At 48.5% G+C, this 16,596-nt stretch overlaps 1 protein-coding gene across 1 annotated transcript; it reads left to right on the top strand.

Moving 5' to 3' along the window:
• The first annotated feature begins 12,422 nt into the window (after positions 1–12,422).
• On the top strand, positions 12,423–15,828 carry FEZF2 (FEZ family zinc finger 2). The gene is made up of 5 exons (XM_027863708.1): positions 12,423–12,744; positions 12,808–13,334; positions 13,671–13,805; positions 14,096–14,228; positions 15,569–15,828. Exons 1-5 carry the CDS (start codon positions 12,423–12,425, stop codon positions 15,826–15,828), a joined length of 1,377 nt encoding a protein of 458 aa, XP_027719509.1.
• Positions 15,829–16,596: the final 768 nt, after the last annotated feature.

Here is a 16,596-nt window from a genome sequence, read left to right as displayed (position 1 = left end):
GATGTGACCAAGGTTACACAGCTAATAACTGGATAACTATGGTGCAAGACAAAATAAAATTACTAAATGCATAAAGGAGAATAAGCAACATGCTAGGGGAGTTTAGATAAGGGACTAACATTATTTCGTCCGGGGTTGGGGGGGGCGCATTTAATGAGGAAGGTGTGTTGAGGCTAGCCTTCAAGGAAGGATAGGATATTGGTGGGAGAGGAGGAGAAGGTAAGGGAACAAGCATTTATGTAGTACCCACTGTGTATCAAGCACTGTACTAAACATTTTATAAATATTATCTCATTTGATCCTCACAACGGCCCTAGAAATGTTATTATTATCACCATTTTACAGTTGAGAAAACTGAAGCAGACAAAGGTTAAGTGACTTGCCCAGGGCTACACAGCTAGTAAATGAATGAAGCTGGATTTGAACTCAGGTCTTCCTGCCCTGAGCATCAGTGGTCTCTCCACTCCTCAACCTAGCTCCCTAGGCAGGAAAGAGGTCAGGAAATCCTCAGGAATGTGAAAAAGTACATTCCAGACTTAGAGGACACCATAAGTAAAGGCAATGAGATAAAAAAAAAAGCACAAGATGTGTTTGGGGGTATAGCAAGTCTGGCTGGGTCTTGTGCTCTTCAAGGAAGGGACTGAAAACCAGAAAGCTGGATTGGAGCCATATGGAAGAGGGCCTTGACCTCCAGATGGCATAATGATACCTCCTTTCTATAAACAATGGAAAGGCTATTGAACATGTGGATAGTGAGGGGACTAGACTATGGTATCTCTTTGGAATCTCTAGATCAAACATTTTCAGGCTCTATGAATCTAAGACAAGAGGATACATTCAGAAGATTTATCTGGCTGCCAAGGGAAGGAATGAGAATGGGGCGGGGGGAGAGCAGTTAGAAGGCACTTGCAGTAGTACTGACTGTGCCAATCAGTCAATCAATTTCTAGCCCAGCTATGCCCTCAAACAAGCATTTATTAAATGCCTTCTTCGTGCCAGGCACTGAGCTAGGGCTGATGAGGCAGAAAGAGAAAGAAAACTGTCCCTGCCTCCAAGGGACTTATATTGGGCAGGGGTAATATGTGCCTATGTAGGGGGATACATAATATTAACCAAAAAATGCAAGATACTTTAAAGAGGAAGATGGAGGAAACAAAAAAAGTGTCATATCAAAGGTGGTCCTTGCATTGTCTTGAAGGAAATGATAGTTGACAAGAGGCAGGAGTGGAATAATGGAAAGCAGGTAAGTCTTAAAGGTGGGGGACATGGTTTCAAATTCTGCCCAGGCCATGTAATCTGGGCAAGTCATTTCATTCCCCTGAACTCATTTGCCCTTCTTTAAAATACCATGGTGGGTGGGGGGAGCTGCTTATTTTCTGTGTTTGTATCCCCAGAGCCCAGCACAGAGCCTAGCATACAAGAGATTTTAATAAATGTTTGTCAAAAGAAAGAGAGAGAGAATTATAATAAAGGGATAGGTAGATGAAAGATAATAATTCTAATAAATAAATAGGTGGATAGATAGGAGGATAGATAGATAATTATTATGATAGATAATTATAATAAAGGGATAGGTAGATGGATAGATAATAATTCTAATAAATGGATAGGTGGATAGATAGGAGGAAAGAAGGACAATAATTATGATAGATGGACAGATAGATAACTATAACAAATGGATAGGAGGATAAATAAATAATAATTATGAGAGAAAGACAGAGAGACAGAGACAGAGAGAAAGAGAGAGAGAGAGAGAGAGAGAGAGAGAGAGGGAGGGAGGGAAGGAGAGAGAGATAGCAGTTATTAAGTACTTGCGATGTGCTAGGTACCATGCTAAACCTGTACTACCAACCACACAAAGATATTTTAAACAAAATACTTCAGAAACTTGAAAGCCCTACATAAATGTAAGCTAGGATTAGATCCTTAGTCAACTTAGTTGCTCTTCTCTTGATTTTTCTATTGTGTATGTATGTATACATGTATGTGACAAACCATGATTTTGTACAAAACTACTAGAAAGTTGTCTGACTCCACATATCCATCACCCAGATTGTGAACATGAAAATAATTTCTCCCTTATAACAAGTCCCATCACTGTAAAAGACATCACTGTCAAGATCGGATCCTTCTTTTGGTTTTATCTTGCCTTTTGAGAAGACTTGTCAGGACCTTCTACTAAATTCTGCAACTTTAAGTGCTCGATGCTCGCTCTTCTAACTCTCCCAATCCAAGCCTACGAAAATTGCATAGGAAGGGAGAAATTGAATGTTAGGAGCTAGAGGGGATGTTTGGGGGCAAAGACTCTCAGAGCTAGAAGGAACTTCAAGATGCCATCAAATTCATCCTAAATCTGAAATGGAATTTCCTCCTAAGCATCTCTGACAAGTGCTCATCTAGCCTTCCTTCTTGTATTCAGTGAAAAGGAATCCACTTTCTTTTGAGTTAGCCCCTAACATTTTGGGGGAGTTCTAATTGGATTTTTACTGACATCCAGCCTAAATTTTTCTTTTTGCAACTTCATCCCATTCCCTCTCATTCTGCTTTTTATGGGCCAAACAAAAGAAGTTTAATCTTTTCCAGGGGTAGCCCTTCTAATAATGATAACAATAATTATTAACACTTTAAGGTTTCTGAAACATTCTATATACATAATCTCAATTGATCTTCACAACAACCCTGTGTTAACTATGGTGCCCATTTTACAGAGAGAAACTGAGGCTGAAAGAGGTTAAATGACTTGCCCAGGGTCATGAATTAAGTGATTGAGACAAGATTCAAAGTCAAATCTTTGTGGTCCAAGTCCAGAGCTCAATCCACTGTACCACCTAACTGCCTCACGTGTTAATACAGCTATCCTCCCTACCCACCCACCCCTCCCCCCTTTTGTTGAAACAAAGGTTTCAAACCCAGTTGGCTGCCTGAAATTGGATGGGCGAAGCAGGGGGAATTGCAGTTAGTTCATTTCCAGCTCCTGCACCACTTTTGTACCCCTTCCAATCTATTCCCTTCTCTGGAGGGCTTGAAATATGTTCTAACTGAAGCCTGGCTTAATGTTTGCTCTCATTGAGTAACAGTAATCCCCCTCCTGCAGAATCCTAGGGCTAAGGGGAATAAAGGAGGATGCTAAGACATATACCCATGGTCAAAGCTCCACAGGGCTGACCACTCACTCTGCCCTCTGTGTATGCGTGTGTTTCCTGTTTTTGTGGCTGTCCTTTTCACTCCAAGGAAAACCTTGAAGCTGGATGACAATGAATTCAGTTGCTATTTCTTTCTTTCCTTAAATTCTATTACACTTTTTTGTATTCATGTTGTATCTTCCAGTAGAATGTAAATTCATTGAAGGCATGGACTGTTTCATTTCAGTTGCTAAATCTCCAATACCGAGTGTATACCTGGGGAGACCTGCCTGATTTCAACTTTCCAGACCTCCTGGTGAAAAACTTTGTCAACCACGTGGCAGAACCTTCTCTGCAATTGATGGGCTTAGATAGGTATGCTGAGTTCCCAGGAGCACTGAGAGGTGTAAGAGATAGGGGCAGGGTCAAGCGATCAGTCAGAAGTCAGAAGTGGACTTGTCCCTTCCTACCTTCCCAGACTTCTTCCACCTTTCTTTCCTCCACTCATCCTGTGCCCAGCAATACTGCCTTGTTTACAGTTCCTCAAACATGCCCCTTCATTGTCTATCTCCATGCCTTTCCACTGGCTGCCTCTCATATCCAGGGTCATACCTGAATCTATCTCCCTCTTATTCTCAACCTCTCTGGCTTCCTTCCAGATGCAGCTCAGAACTCCCCTTTCTCAGGCAGCCTTTCTATTTCTCTCCGACTGCAAATGCCTCCATTCTCATATTGCCTTCCCCGACTCTGTTTAAAAATTGTACTGTACCTAGTTATTTACAGGTTGTGTCCCTCATTAGAATGTAAACTCTTTGAAGTCAAGGGTCCCTTTTTGCATTTCTTTGTAACCCCAGTGCCTGAGAAATAGTAAACATTTAACAAAAGTTTGTTGACTGAATAACTAACTCAGGTCTAACCAGACTCCGAGATTAGCTCTCTAACCACTAAACCACACTGCCTGGCACATAGAAGGCTCTTAATAAATGCTTATTGGATTAAGAAGGGTACAGAAAAACAGGAAAGAAAAGAGAGAGAGCAAAAGGACTTTGTCCACCAGCAAATTGCTAGGAGTGTACATTGGCTCTGATAGCTAATTAAACTGAAACTCTAGTGATGGCTTGTCGATTGCAGTTATATATAATATGCATACATATGAATATATATATATAGTATGTGCATATATGTGTGTGTGATTATGTATGCATTCAGGTCAGAGCAAAGTCTATACATCAAGCTAGAACACGAGTGCAAATTAGGGCTCTGTTCTTGTTACATATAGCCTGTGGGACCTAAAACGAACTCCCTCCTTCCAGATTTCTAAGGAACCCTCAGATACCTTTTCCAAATAGGGGGGTGAGTGGAGTGGAGCGGCCAGGCCAGGGGCTAAACCAAAGAAGCTGAGAATCCCTCTTCTCCCCTCCTCCCCCCACCCTCAGACAGTGCCTGCCCAGACCAAGTGTGAGTCCTGGTCGGGAGCTGGGGCTGGGGCTCGGGGCCGGGGGGCTGTAGTGATCAGGGTCCTGAGTTGACTACCTCGGGGTGGAGATCGCCCTGCTTGGTACAGAAAAAGATAAACAAGCCTGCAGTTGTCCATTTCGGCTCAGCCGTGGAAAAGAGAGCTCTGCTCCTTCCTCACTCTCTCCCCAGCCCCGTCCGTTGGATGGACGAAGCAGAGAAGGGTCCCTCAGAAGTTGTGAGGCAGAGGGTGGAGCAGGGCGCGTCTCTGGGGGCGCATCTCTCTCTCCACTGGGCCCACTGAGACACCATCACCCCACGCCCGGCGCCCACCGGGCGATTAGGGGCTCTTTGTTCAGTGACGAGTCTAATCTGATGATTAGAAAGAAAGGCAGGGCTCACAACCACACTTTTTCCCTCGGAAAAGCCCCGCTGCGGGTAACCCCAACCAAGCGAACGCTTGCAATTAACCTGCTTCCGGAAGACGTATTGAAGGAGAATTTCTCCTCTGGAGTCCTCTCACTTTTAAGCCTTTTCCACCGCAAGATATAAATCAGCTCGTAGCTGTGGCTTTCTTTTTCAATCGACTTCACAAACCATGAAGTATTTATTTAAACAAGTCACTTCTTTGTGGGAAAGGTGGGAGGGGAGAATAAGGGTCATGAAACCAAGTCTGCCAACCCAGCTTGATCCGCTTTGGGACTGATCAGACGAACGCAATTTGCTGATTGGCCCCTCAGTGCGCAACTTCACTGCAGCGAGGTGCTGAACTGACTCAGGAGGCCAGTGTGCGGGCATCCTTCCGAGAGAAGGGCATCGGGAAGCAGTGTCTTATCTACTGCACAAGTTGAACTCCAAAGAACGGTTCCCCAACTAGAGGAAAAGTTCGTGAAGACGGAAAACTATCTGTCGTAATAGCAACTTGCTCGGGAGGGTTAGGGGGCCAATGAGTTCCGTTGGTGTAGGCCCCCAGCTTTGGCTCCGTGTCTCCGAGGTCTGGCACATAGTAGGCCCTTAATCGGCATGCCTTGATTGATTGTAGCGCTTCTCTCAAATAATGCTTTCAAACTGAGTGCTTGCTCTCCTGAGAAGGGATTTTCCCCCAGTATCCCTAGGCTGTACGTAACCCTGAAAATGACATCAGTTAATTTTTTAATAAAGTGAAGAGTGATTTCAGATACTTTTTAATCCTCAAAAAAAAAAAAAAACAACACCTCAAATAGTTCGGTCTCGTTGTTTATCGCCCTCCCTCCTCCCCCCAGAAAATAATAGTAACAAAAAAAGACCCAGTGGTGCTAAAGGCCTGATGTATCAAAGTCAGTCATCTTTAATGTGCTTCCCAGAAGAGAAGTTGCAGAATCAATAAAGAGCCTCCAGCTGCGCAAAAACCTGCAGCTTCAATTAAAATAGGGAGCTCCGAGCCTTGGGCTCTAGCTCTGATCCAAACTCATTTCTGAGTTTTCTTTTTCTTTTCTTTTTTTTTTTTTTAATCGTGTATCATTTGGAGAACGTCCTCCGATGAGAGGGATTTCTAAAGACTGTGTCTGCTCTAACCCCTGACCTCAGGAAAGGAGTTGGCTTGCGTTTCGTTCAGAACCTCGAGGCAAGCCCAGAAGAAACACAAGCCCAGGATCTAGGGGTGTCCATCCCAAGTGGGTCTCTCTTTTCTTTCCCCGACCTCATTAAGGACGCCCATGTCCCCTTCCAAAAAATTGGGAGGATTGGCACAGGGACTGGGGGTTGAGGAGGAAATCGGGGGATGATTCTCAAGAGCCTTAGTCCAGATAACGGGAAGAGGCCTACTCTTTCATCTCCTGGACAAGGAGGTTAATCAATCAATCAGCAAGTACTTATGGAGTGCCTACTATGTGCCAGGCACCGCGTTAAACTCTGTCTGGGGATACAAGTACAAATAACGAAAAAGTCCCTATTCTCGAGGCGCACACAAATGGGAATTCCAGGAGCGGAAGAAGAGAAAGTAAAGCTAGCCTCTCTTTCTCCTCGTGTTTGGAAGGGTTAGGGTCCGGGGCCCCTGTCCCAGCTCCCCTCGCCCTCCTGGGCACTTGGCATCCTGGTGCTGGATACAGGAGGGCTCTTCCATTTGAGAGCCCTGGCGCAGCCTGGAGAGCCCCCGCCTCAGCTCTCCATCCCTGGGCCTCTGGGACTTTTCCCCCAAAATGGTTCTCCTTATGTTACCCCCCCCCCCCACGCGGGGATTATCCATTTCCCAACTAGCCAAGTAAGCTTAGTGATTCCAGGATCAATGGTAACAAGAATAGCTCCAGAAATGGGTGGAGGAGGGAAAAGGAGGGGGGCGGATTTTCTGTAGAAGGCGGGCAGCTCCTGAGGCCTGAGACAGACGGGAGAGAAAGCGAGTCCCCTCTCCTTCACCCCTGCACACACAGGCACACACAAACATACAGTCACAAGCACACCCAGACCTATCCTCTTTATGCTTTGCCTTTCATCTGCGCAGAGCGCTAGAGTCTCCCATCCTGGGCACTGCCACATGGAAGGAGGGGCCCAGCCCGGGCTAGGACAACTCTCCAAGCTTCGTGGGCTCTTGTACGTGCGAGTCCACTAAGGCTGTCCTTTGACACGAAGGCTGGGGCCGACGTTTGTCCCCTGAGCTCTTAGAGCCCCTACACACGGGTTGGGGGAAGAAGGGCATTCTCCCTCGCCCCCCCCCCCGGGTGCCAAGATCCGGGAACTTTGGGTGCTTTCCTACAGCTCCCCGCTCTACTTCGTCCCCATCCCTGCAGTTCCAAGCCTTCAGTGCAAAATCCCACAGGAGTAAGCAAAGCAGAGTGGCCCCCTAGGCCTGGGCAGTGCCTAGTCGACTCAGTACTTACTCCCACGTCTCCTATCACAAAGGAGTAAAAGCCCCGGGGGAATCGGCTGAAGCAAAGAGAACTGAGACAGCAGGTAGGGGGGCAGGAGGTTTGGGGCCATGAAATTGACTTCTTTCTGAAGCTGCCCTCGTTCTTCTCCCAAAGAGGAAAGAGTAAAGAAAGTTGGCTGTCCCGAGATGACCACGAGCGCAGGCTGGGCAATGTTTGCATTGAGTGGAGCATCTCCACAGTCCAGGAGAGGCTGCCCAGCCTCTACCGCGAGCTGGATATTAAAAATCAATTCTGTTTGTGGTATGGTTCTCTCTGGCTGTGTAAAAAGCGGCTTGATCTGAACCAGTTTCTTCTCAGCTAAAACTATCCTATAAAAAACAAAGCAGAACAAAACCAAAAAACAGAACCCCTTTGGAGATGTTGGAACACTTTTTTTATCTTTTTATTCGTACTGAATTACACATCCCTGGGATTCACCTTTCCCTGAGGCTCTGTGGTTACCACCACTGCTGGTGCGTGTGTTTCATTGGGGAGAAGAAGCCTTGTTAGAAATAAAGGAGAAATCCAAATAATTCACTCCCATCTTGCAGAATCAATGGAATGAAGTCGTATTTGCCATCTTCTTCATTAAAATTAACATCATTTAATAATTCCAAAAGTTTTCTCAAAAAAAAAAAGACCTTTAAAATAAATAACTAAATTTCGTAGGTGAAGTTGTTTTGAAAGGAGAGGGCGGAGTGCGGAGAACCGGGAACCGACCTCTCTGGGCTCCCCTCCACCCTTCGCAACATTTCTCCGATCTCCTATTCTTCTCACCGCCATCATCTCGTTTACAGAAAATATTTGTTTGCACTATTAGTTGGTACTGGAGTTAATTACTCAATGTGTTAACGTGAAATAATATGTATAAAAGTAGGATCAGTGTTTATTGTGTGGGTGAGCTGTTGAGCAGTGCTTGAATAAACTGCAATTAGGGTTAGATAGAGATTAATTAACATGTGAGTGGCAAGGTGTAAAATAGTCTCCAACCCTCCACTTTCAATATAATCTGCGGGCGAGGAAGAAGTTTGTATTTTTAAAGCTAATTAAATACTTTCCTACCAGCCAGTGTGTATTCACCCAGTTTGGAAAGGAAGGCACATTAGGGAGAACCTGGTTTCCCCTTCCCCCAAATATTTTCTTCCTACGGGCTGCAAGGGAAGGTAGGACGCCTTTGCAGGGTAAGGGAAGATGGTTAATATTCTCACTTAAGCATCTCTGGGGATGGAGAAAGGACCAGGTTCACGAGAAGTCTTTGCCTTTGCTTTTGTCTTCTCCGAGCGTCAGTAGATAGAGGTTGACGATTGTCCGGACTGGAAAGAAGGGTGGGAAGGTTGGATCGAGAGGGGGAGGCAAAGAGAGGGGGAAGAGAGAATAGAGTAGGAATTTAGCAATCCCTTCCCCCGCCCCACGGTATTTAGAAAGAAAATCTGTTTGTACCTCCACGCATTGTTTTGGTGTTTGGGGTGAGTTGTTTGTTTTATGTTCGGTTGTATTTATTTTTGGAGGGGCCAAGATTAATCTGAGAAGGCCAGTTTAGTTGTGCATGGGATAGACGAGCTGAGCCAAGCTCCTGCCATTCTTTTCTACTCTTGAAATGGGGAGGGGGAAACCTAGTTGGAGTAAGAACGCCTGGGAATTTAGCATCCCTCCATATCTCCAAAGTTAAATCAAGCGTACAATCCTTTCTCAAAGTTGCTAGGGCGGGGCGGGAGGGGGAGTGGGTGATGCAGGAAAGATCTTTAAAACTGAATTCAACAATGTTTTGAAAACTTCAGGGTCTTGCTGTGGATGAGAGCTGCTGCCCGAACAGCCTAGTCTCCTATAATCTGACTCCGAATTGGATGCTTATACCTCTTCCTCCCTGCCTGTCTTCTTTCTTCTCCTTCCCCGCCCCTTCTTCACTATCTAGCTATACTCTACATTCCCTCACCTGTCGAGTCAGATTCCTTGATTTCAAATTGGAAGGGAGGAGAGAGATGTAAGAAGAAAGAATTTGGGGACGGGGGAGGAGAAGTTGGAGTGGAGTATAATCAAGACCGTTTTTCTGTTTCCCCTCACCTGTCCTGCAGGACAGACAAGGGATGCAAACGCCGGTGACCCCATCTAGTAGGGGGGACACGGGGTTCTGTAACAAATTGGTGTGTCTGTGACAGCCTGGCGCGATCCTACAATCACAGTAAGCCCTCTCTGTGGCGACATATGACTACATATTTCTCCCTTGAATTTCCCACCGAATTCATCACTATAACCTTGTGTTCACAATCATAATCCTCTTTAATTACAGTTTGCAGTTATAAAGCTCATTGTCACGCTAAAACTTAGGCTGCCAAGAAATAGTTGTTCGAAGAACAAAACCTGCCCAAGTTGAAAAAAAAAAAAGGAAAAAAAAAAAGAAAAGGAAAGGAGGGGAGGAAGCCTTTAGGATCTTCTCTCCTAAACCTTCTTCTCCCCTCCCTTCTTCCACCCAGAACCCAACCTTCATCCCCAACCCAACCTTTTCCCCAGCCCCAGCCTACACCTATGCCCATGCCCATGCCCACTAGCGCCAGCAGCCTCGACCACTTTCTCGTTGTCTGGAAGAGCAAACCGGCCAGGGGCAAGCACAAGCCGCACCTCATTGAGCAGAGTTTGTTTCTGGGGCTTGTTGTGATACGCAGGTGAAAGGGTCTTTAAACAGACGGAATTTAGCCCCTCCAAATAGAGAAGGCCGCGGGCTGCCTTTGTGCGCTGCGCACAAAACGCAGGAATTCCAGCGAACTTTCCGGAGGGGCCGGGCGAGCCAAAGAGGCCTTTTCTTCGCTTTTCCCCTCCGGCCAAACTAAGTCCCTGCCCAGCCCTTCTCCCGCCCCCCTCAGCCTCTCCCCCTCCCGCTCTCTCTCCCCTCACCCCTCCCTCCCCTCTGATAATCCTCCTCTTTATTTTAGAAAAACACAAAACCCGGTTCCACGCAGTGCTTTAGTGTCTCCCAGTGAAAGAACTGCCTGGGCAGAATTGAGCTCCATGAATCACTTCGGGAAAATTGGTTCGGCTGAATGGCCTTGGGAGGAAAAACGTTTAATAGGATCCAGGGGGAGGTTCTGCTGTTTCAATCTGCTCCTTAAACAGGTGGAAATTGGACTTTCTCAATTATCCAAACAGTAAGTCCCCATCTGAGCTAGGGGAGCGGGAGCCTGGCTCTCCAAATCCTCCGGATTGGAGAGCACCCCCACCCCCAGCCCCAGCCTCCCGAGCCAGGGTTTTAATTAGAAACACAGAGTCACAGTCACAATTCTCAATTGATCAGGAAATCAAATAAACTCCCGTTTTTTTTTTTTTAAGGTTTTGTATTTTCCTCGCCAGGGACAAGAGGATACGTCCAAAGTGGCGCACCCACACATTGGGAACCCCAAGGGTACTGGTAATAGGCCCTAGGAGATTTTCCTTGATGAATTTTTCCCCCTTTCCTCCCCACCCCACTCAATGCAAAAAAAAAAAAAAAAAGATCGAAGTTCATGCATTTGCATGAATTAATATTTCCCCATTCCTCCCCCAAAATAATTCCCCCTCCTCCAAACCCGGAGCGGGGGGCCAGGCGGCACATCCTAATGAGGTAATTAGCATTTGCGCGTGTATCCAGCCGGGGCTGGCTCCGTGGGTAAGTGGCAATTTATGATAACGATGCCCAGATCAGTAGCAGAGGGCCAAGGGGCCACTTGAAAGAGCAGACGGCCACGCAGTGACCATTTGGGGGAGGAGGTGGCGGGGCTTGGGCCCTAACTCCCGCTGCCCGCAGCTCGAGCCAAACTCTCAATTCTTCTCCCCGAAGTCCCTGGGAGCTGCAACCAGGAAAAGTTGTGAATCACGCACCAAGTCTGTCTTTTCCACTCCCCCCTACCCTCCACGGACCTCTCTCACTCACTCTCTCTCTCTCTCTCTCTCTGTCTCTCTCTCTCTCTCTCCCTCTCTCTCTCTCTCTCTCTCTCTCACACACACACACACACACACACACACACACACACACACACACTCCTTTCTCTGTATCCGCTGTCTCTCTCTCTTTTTCTCTCCCCTGCTTAGCAAGTGGCGCGCACTTGCCCCAGGGGCGCTCGGATACTCGGCTGCAAATTGTCCACATTCAACTTTTAGGGGCTACGGGTGGCTGCTGCGCCTGCGGTTTGGTTGTGGCGCCAGGTGCTGCTGGGCCGCCTGGCGCTAACTGGGCGCGCGGAGCTACGCCGGGGCCACCGCCGCTGCCCTCTGCTGCTGCTGCTGCCGCCGCTGCCGCCACCGCTGCCGAGCTGCTGCTGCTGCTGTGAGCGCAGCCCCGTGCGCTCATGTCATTCTGCTGTAAGTGACTTCATGTGATGTCAGCTAAATGTAAAAGACAGTGATCTCACGCGGAGGGAAGATGTTGGCTATCAAAATGTGACAGTGTAGCCCTGCTGCATGCCTCGTACGCATCTCTCTCCTCGGCGCCGGGGGAGAAAGGTAAACGTACTGATTTTGCATCTTCTTTTATTTTTAAATTTTCCGCCCTTCTCCTACTAGTTTTTGGTTTGAGTGTTAGAGAGTCCGGGCTACTCAGGAACGCCGGGGGTCTTGGGGGGGGTCGTTTTCTCCCTTCTTTCATTTTCCACCTTTTTATCCTCCCTTCTTCTCTTCCTCTCCCCCCCCCCAATTTAATCTGAGGAGGTCTAGATTGGTCGGTTACTTTGTGCGACCTGGTTAATGAGCAGTGATCTGGTACCTTTGGGTGCTCATTGTTTAGGGCTCGGTTTATTTGAATGCAAATGGGTGGCCCTACTCGGACAAGGCGTTTATTAAATTGATGTGTGTTCCCTGCCTTTTCTGGAATGCAGAGTTAGATCGGAGCAACGTCGCCCGGGAGGGAGGCCGGCTTCGCCCCCTACTCCCCACCCTCTGCGCCCCAGCACCCCTGCTCCCTTCCGAGCACCGGAACCCGCGACAACTTTTCCTCGAGATGGCGAGCTCGACTTCCCTCGAGACCATGGTCCCATCGTCCTGTTCCCGGACCGGAGCCTCCACTGCCACGTCCAAAACCTTGGCCTTCTCCATCGAGAGGATCATGGCCAAGACTTCGGAGCCCAAGACCCCCTTCGAGCCCCGGGGACCGGGGGGCCTGGAGGTGGACGGGGGCGCCAAAAAGATGCTCAGCCTTTGCTCGTCCTTGCCTTGCATGATCCCCATCCAGCCGCTGGGCTACGAAATGCCGTCCAAGGCTCTGCTCAACTACACCGAGCTTTGGAAGAGTAGCCTCCGGGGCGGCGGCGGCGGCGGAGGCGGCGGCGGCGGCGGCGGAGGAGGAGGAGGAGGAGGAGGAGGAGGAGGAGGCAGCGGCGGCGGAGGAGGTGGTGGCGGTGGGGGCAGCGGGGGAGCCCAGCTCTGCGGTGCCAGCGGCTTGTGCAAAGCCAACTGCGGCATGTGCTGCAAAGCGGAGCTGAGCCTGGCCCCGTCCGTGCTGCCCACCGGCAGGGTCATCAAGCCTCAGGTCATCAACCAGGCCGTGGGGCTGCCGGCCAACGGCTCCCTCTATTACTTCAATTACCTGGAGTCCTCGGCGTATCCGCCTTCGGAGCTGCTCAATGGGCACCTCTTCCCCTCCAGCATCCTCAACTCCCAGTCCCCGGCGTCCCTGGCCACCCACCAGAAACTCTTCCTGTTGGAGAACGCCAAGCTGGCCACGTTGGCCGCGGACAAATTCCCCCATCCCCCTTACCCCCACAAAGAGCGCCTGCCCGGGCAGCTGGACCAGGTGATGAAGGAGAACACAGCACTGACGGCAGAGCGCAACGGGGCCAAGAGTCACGGTAAACTGGCCGCGAGCTCCGCTGACGGCAAGCCCAAGAACTTCACCTGCGAAGTGTGTGGCAAGGTGAGCCGGCTAGGGGCCCCCGGAGAGAGCCCTGAGTGATGAGAGGGAGGCTCCCCACCTCTCTATCGCTCGGACTTCCCTCTCGGCACCCGGCAGCGCCCGCTTCTAGCTGCATGTTGAGGATGCCAAGAGGGGGTCCAGGAGTTGGGAGGATGGATGGGGGTGGCCACAGGGAATGGAAACCGTTAGCCTGCCTAATCCCAGGGCCAGGAGCAGAGGCCAGGCCGGTGAGGGGGTATGAAAATAGAGGAGGCCTGCGGAGGTGGGGTGTGTGAGCTAGCCTCTCCCCTCTGGGCTTGCCCTACAAAGCCCTCTCGTGTCCCGCCCCTCCACTAGGTGTTTAACGCTCACTATAACCTCACTCGTCACATGCCGGTCCACACGGGAGCCAGGCCGTTTGTCTGCAAAGTCTGCGGGAAGGGCTTTCGGCAAGCCAGTACCTTGTGCAGACACAAAATCATCCACACCCAGGTACGTGGCCTTCGCCCGGGCAGCCCAGGCTGATGGCCTGCTCCCCCGGGGCTGGATGAGGGCTATGCCATCCCCCGAAAAGAGAGGGATGGGCAGGACAGAGGGACCCCAGGGACCTCCTCGAGCCACTCTGAATGGCTCCAGCCTCTCTCTCTCTCTCTCTTTCTTTCTCATAGCTAGGGGCCAGAAGAGGCCAGAGTTTAGGCTTTCCCTAACCGAGTCATCTCCTCCACTTTGGGGGTCCCTCGCCTCAAACTCTCTCTGTCTCCCGCCCCCTTCCTCCACCCCAGGAAAAACCTCACAAATGCAACCAGTGCGGCAAAGCCTTTAACCGGAGCTCCACGCTTAACACGCACATCCGAATCCACGCGGGCTACAAGCCTTTCGTCTGCGAATTCTGCGGGAAAGGGTTCCACCAAAAAGGTACTTGGACCTCCAAAGCTATTGCCTGAAGGAAGGGGGACAACAAGTGAGGGAGAAAGAGGAGGTGGGGGAGAAAACCCAATCCCACTTTAGTTTAGAATCTCTTTTTCCCTGGTTTGTTCCTAACATCTTTCGGCGGAGACATTTGTCCTAATTATACCGAGGGAGCCCAGCGGGACTGGCCTATGGGACTCAGTCTTAGGGCCTGGGCTAGGGAGAAGATGAGGGCAGGCTTTTTCTCTCAAGACAAAGATTTATTTCCTAGCATTCAGAAGGGGAAAATGGAGGAAAAGCAAAAACCTCCAAAATGATAGAGTCCTTGGGAGAAGTTTGGAAAGATGTTCCTTTACTGTGCTAAGACAGCAATAAGAAGGGGTGAGAAAAAGAAGGTCCCGGAAATAGAGTGAGGAAGTTGGGACTGTAGAGGAGAACACTGGAGACAGAAGAGGAAAGGCCCAAAGTTGCAACTCCAAACAAGACCCTAAGGTTTCCTTCATATCAGTCAGGCAAAAGGAAATCTGTTAACTTCCTCTCAAGTCACTCTCAAATGCCGGTCTGCTTGAGTTTTCAGCTTTCCTAGACAAACATACACAGACATATTATGCACACACACATATATACACATATGTATATATGTGAGGTTACACATATATGTATATATGCATTTCGTTTGTGTGTATAAAATGTGCACATATGTATTTAGTTTGTGTGTGCATACCGCATGTATGTGTAAGGGTGGTGACTTACATATGTATTGAATTTGTGTGTGCATATTAAATGTGTGTGATCTCAAATGTGTATATTTAATATCTTGGACAGAGGTGGGGAAAAGAGAGCCTTGAGAATACAGCCTAAAGCTGAGAGGTCTTTGAATTTCTTCGACTTCCCAAAGTAAAGAGAGACTCCCTAACTCCCCAGTGGAAAGTCTGGAAGAGAGCAAGATACCTTTAAACTCGCGCGCACGTACACACACACACACACACACACACACAGAGCAATAATGGGCAGTGAGGAGAAGGCAGGCAGGCAAGTTGGTGGTATGAGTCAGAACTCTGACCCTCCCTCAATCTTGTAATTTGGAGTCACTGCATTCCCCATACACTGCTGCACCTCTTCTCCATCTCCAGATTGATGGAAAGCAAGTTTGACAACTTCTTGACTCTCACTTGTGGGACCCAGCCTAATGAAGCATTGCCTCCTTGGGGCAACAACTGAAGCATGAATCCCCACCCCCATCCCCTGCTCAGACCAGGCCTGGGACCCTGGAATCTCTCTCACCTCTCCCTCCACCATCACCACCACCATTCAAACCCATTCTTTTATTTTTCTTTTTTTGGTAGGAAACTACAAAAATCACAAACTGACCCACAGTGGAGAGAAACAGTACAAGTGTACCATCTGCAACAAGGCCTTCCACCAGATTTATAACTTGACTTTTCATATGCACACCCACAATGACAAGAAGCCTTTCACGTGTGCCACTTGTGGGAAAGGATTTTGCAGAAACTTTGATCTAAAGAAGCACGTGAGGAAACTCCACGACAGTGTGGCCGCAGGAGCCCCTTCCACGAAGGACTTGCCCCGGACTGTGCAGAGCTGAAAGCTGCAGCTCCAAGCAAGACCTGGTTCCTCTCCCTCCACACCACCTGCCCCTCGGAGACCAGAGAGAGACACTGATTTCTAAGATTTAAATAGATATATATATATATATAAATATAAATATATATATACATACAGCAGAGAGGTTAGATCTATTTATCGAAAACCAACATCTATTTTGGAAAGCTAAAATGTCTCCCTGTGACTAGGGAGCAGAATTGTGCAAACACCCCCAGACACACACGTGTACAGAAAGGGGAAAACTTATTTCAAGTGAAGTTCGGGACCTCAGAGCTCCCCGGAGACATTTGTTTGAGGGGTGACAGAGGATGGGGGGGAGGGTAGACTATCTGAACCTAACTTTTCGGCACTGGCTGAATATAAGGGAGCTGGATTATGAGCCCATCCACTTTCTACATTTCTGTAAATTTCCATGTACGATTGATTAAGGAATATATCTATATATGATTATAATAAACCGATTCCATTCGCAAGAGTCCTCTTTGCCCTCTCCCCAGCATTGGGAGAGGGCGGTGGATGGAAATGTCTTTCCTCTTCTATCTTGTTTCCTTCTTTCTATCCATTCTTCCTTCCTTCTTTCATTCTCTTCCCCTTTTCTTCCTTCCTTCCATCCTTCTTTCTCTTTTTCTCTTTCTCTTTCTTCTTTCCTCCATTTCTTCCTTCTTTCCTCCCTCCCTGCAGCTGATGTTCTGACCATATTTCTAAAAGTTATCTTTTGTGTTTTTCAAGCCAGCCGGGAGCTTGCCTG

Source organism: Vombatus ursinus, unplaced genomic scaffold (genome assembly GCF_900497805.2).
Source record: "Vombatus ursinus unplaced genomic scaffold, bare-nosed wombat genome assembly UNPS02014773.1, whole genome shotgun sequence".
In the NCBI taxonomy this organism is placed as follows: domain Eukaryota; kingdom Metazoa; phylum Chordata; class Mammalia; order Diprotodontia; family Vombatidae; genus Vombatus; species Vombatus ursinus.
The sequence above is the reverse complement of the archived record's forward strand: the minus strand, read 5'-3'. Positions and strand labels throughout refer to the sequence as shown.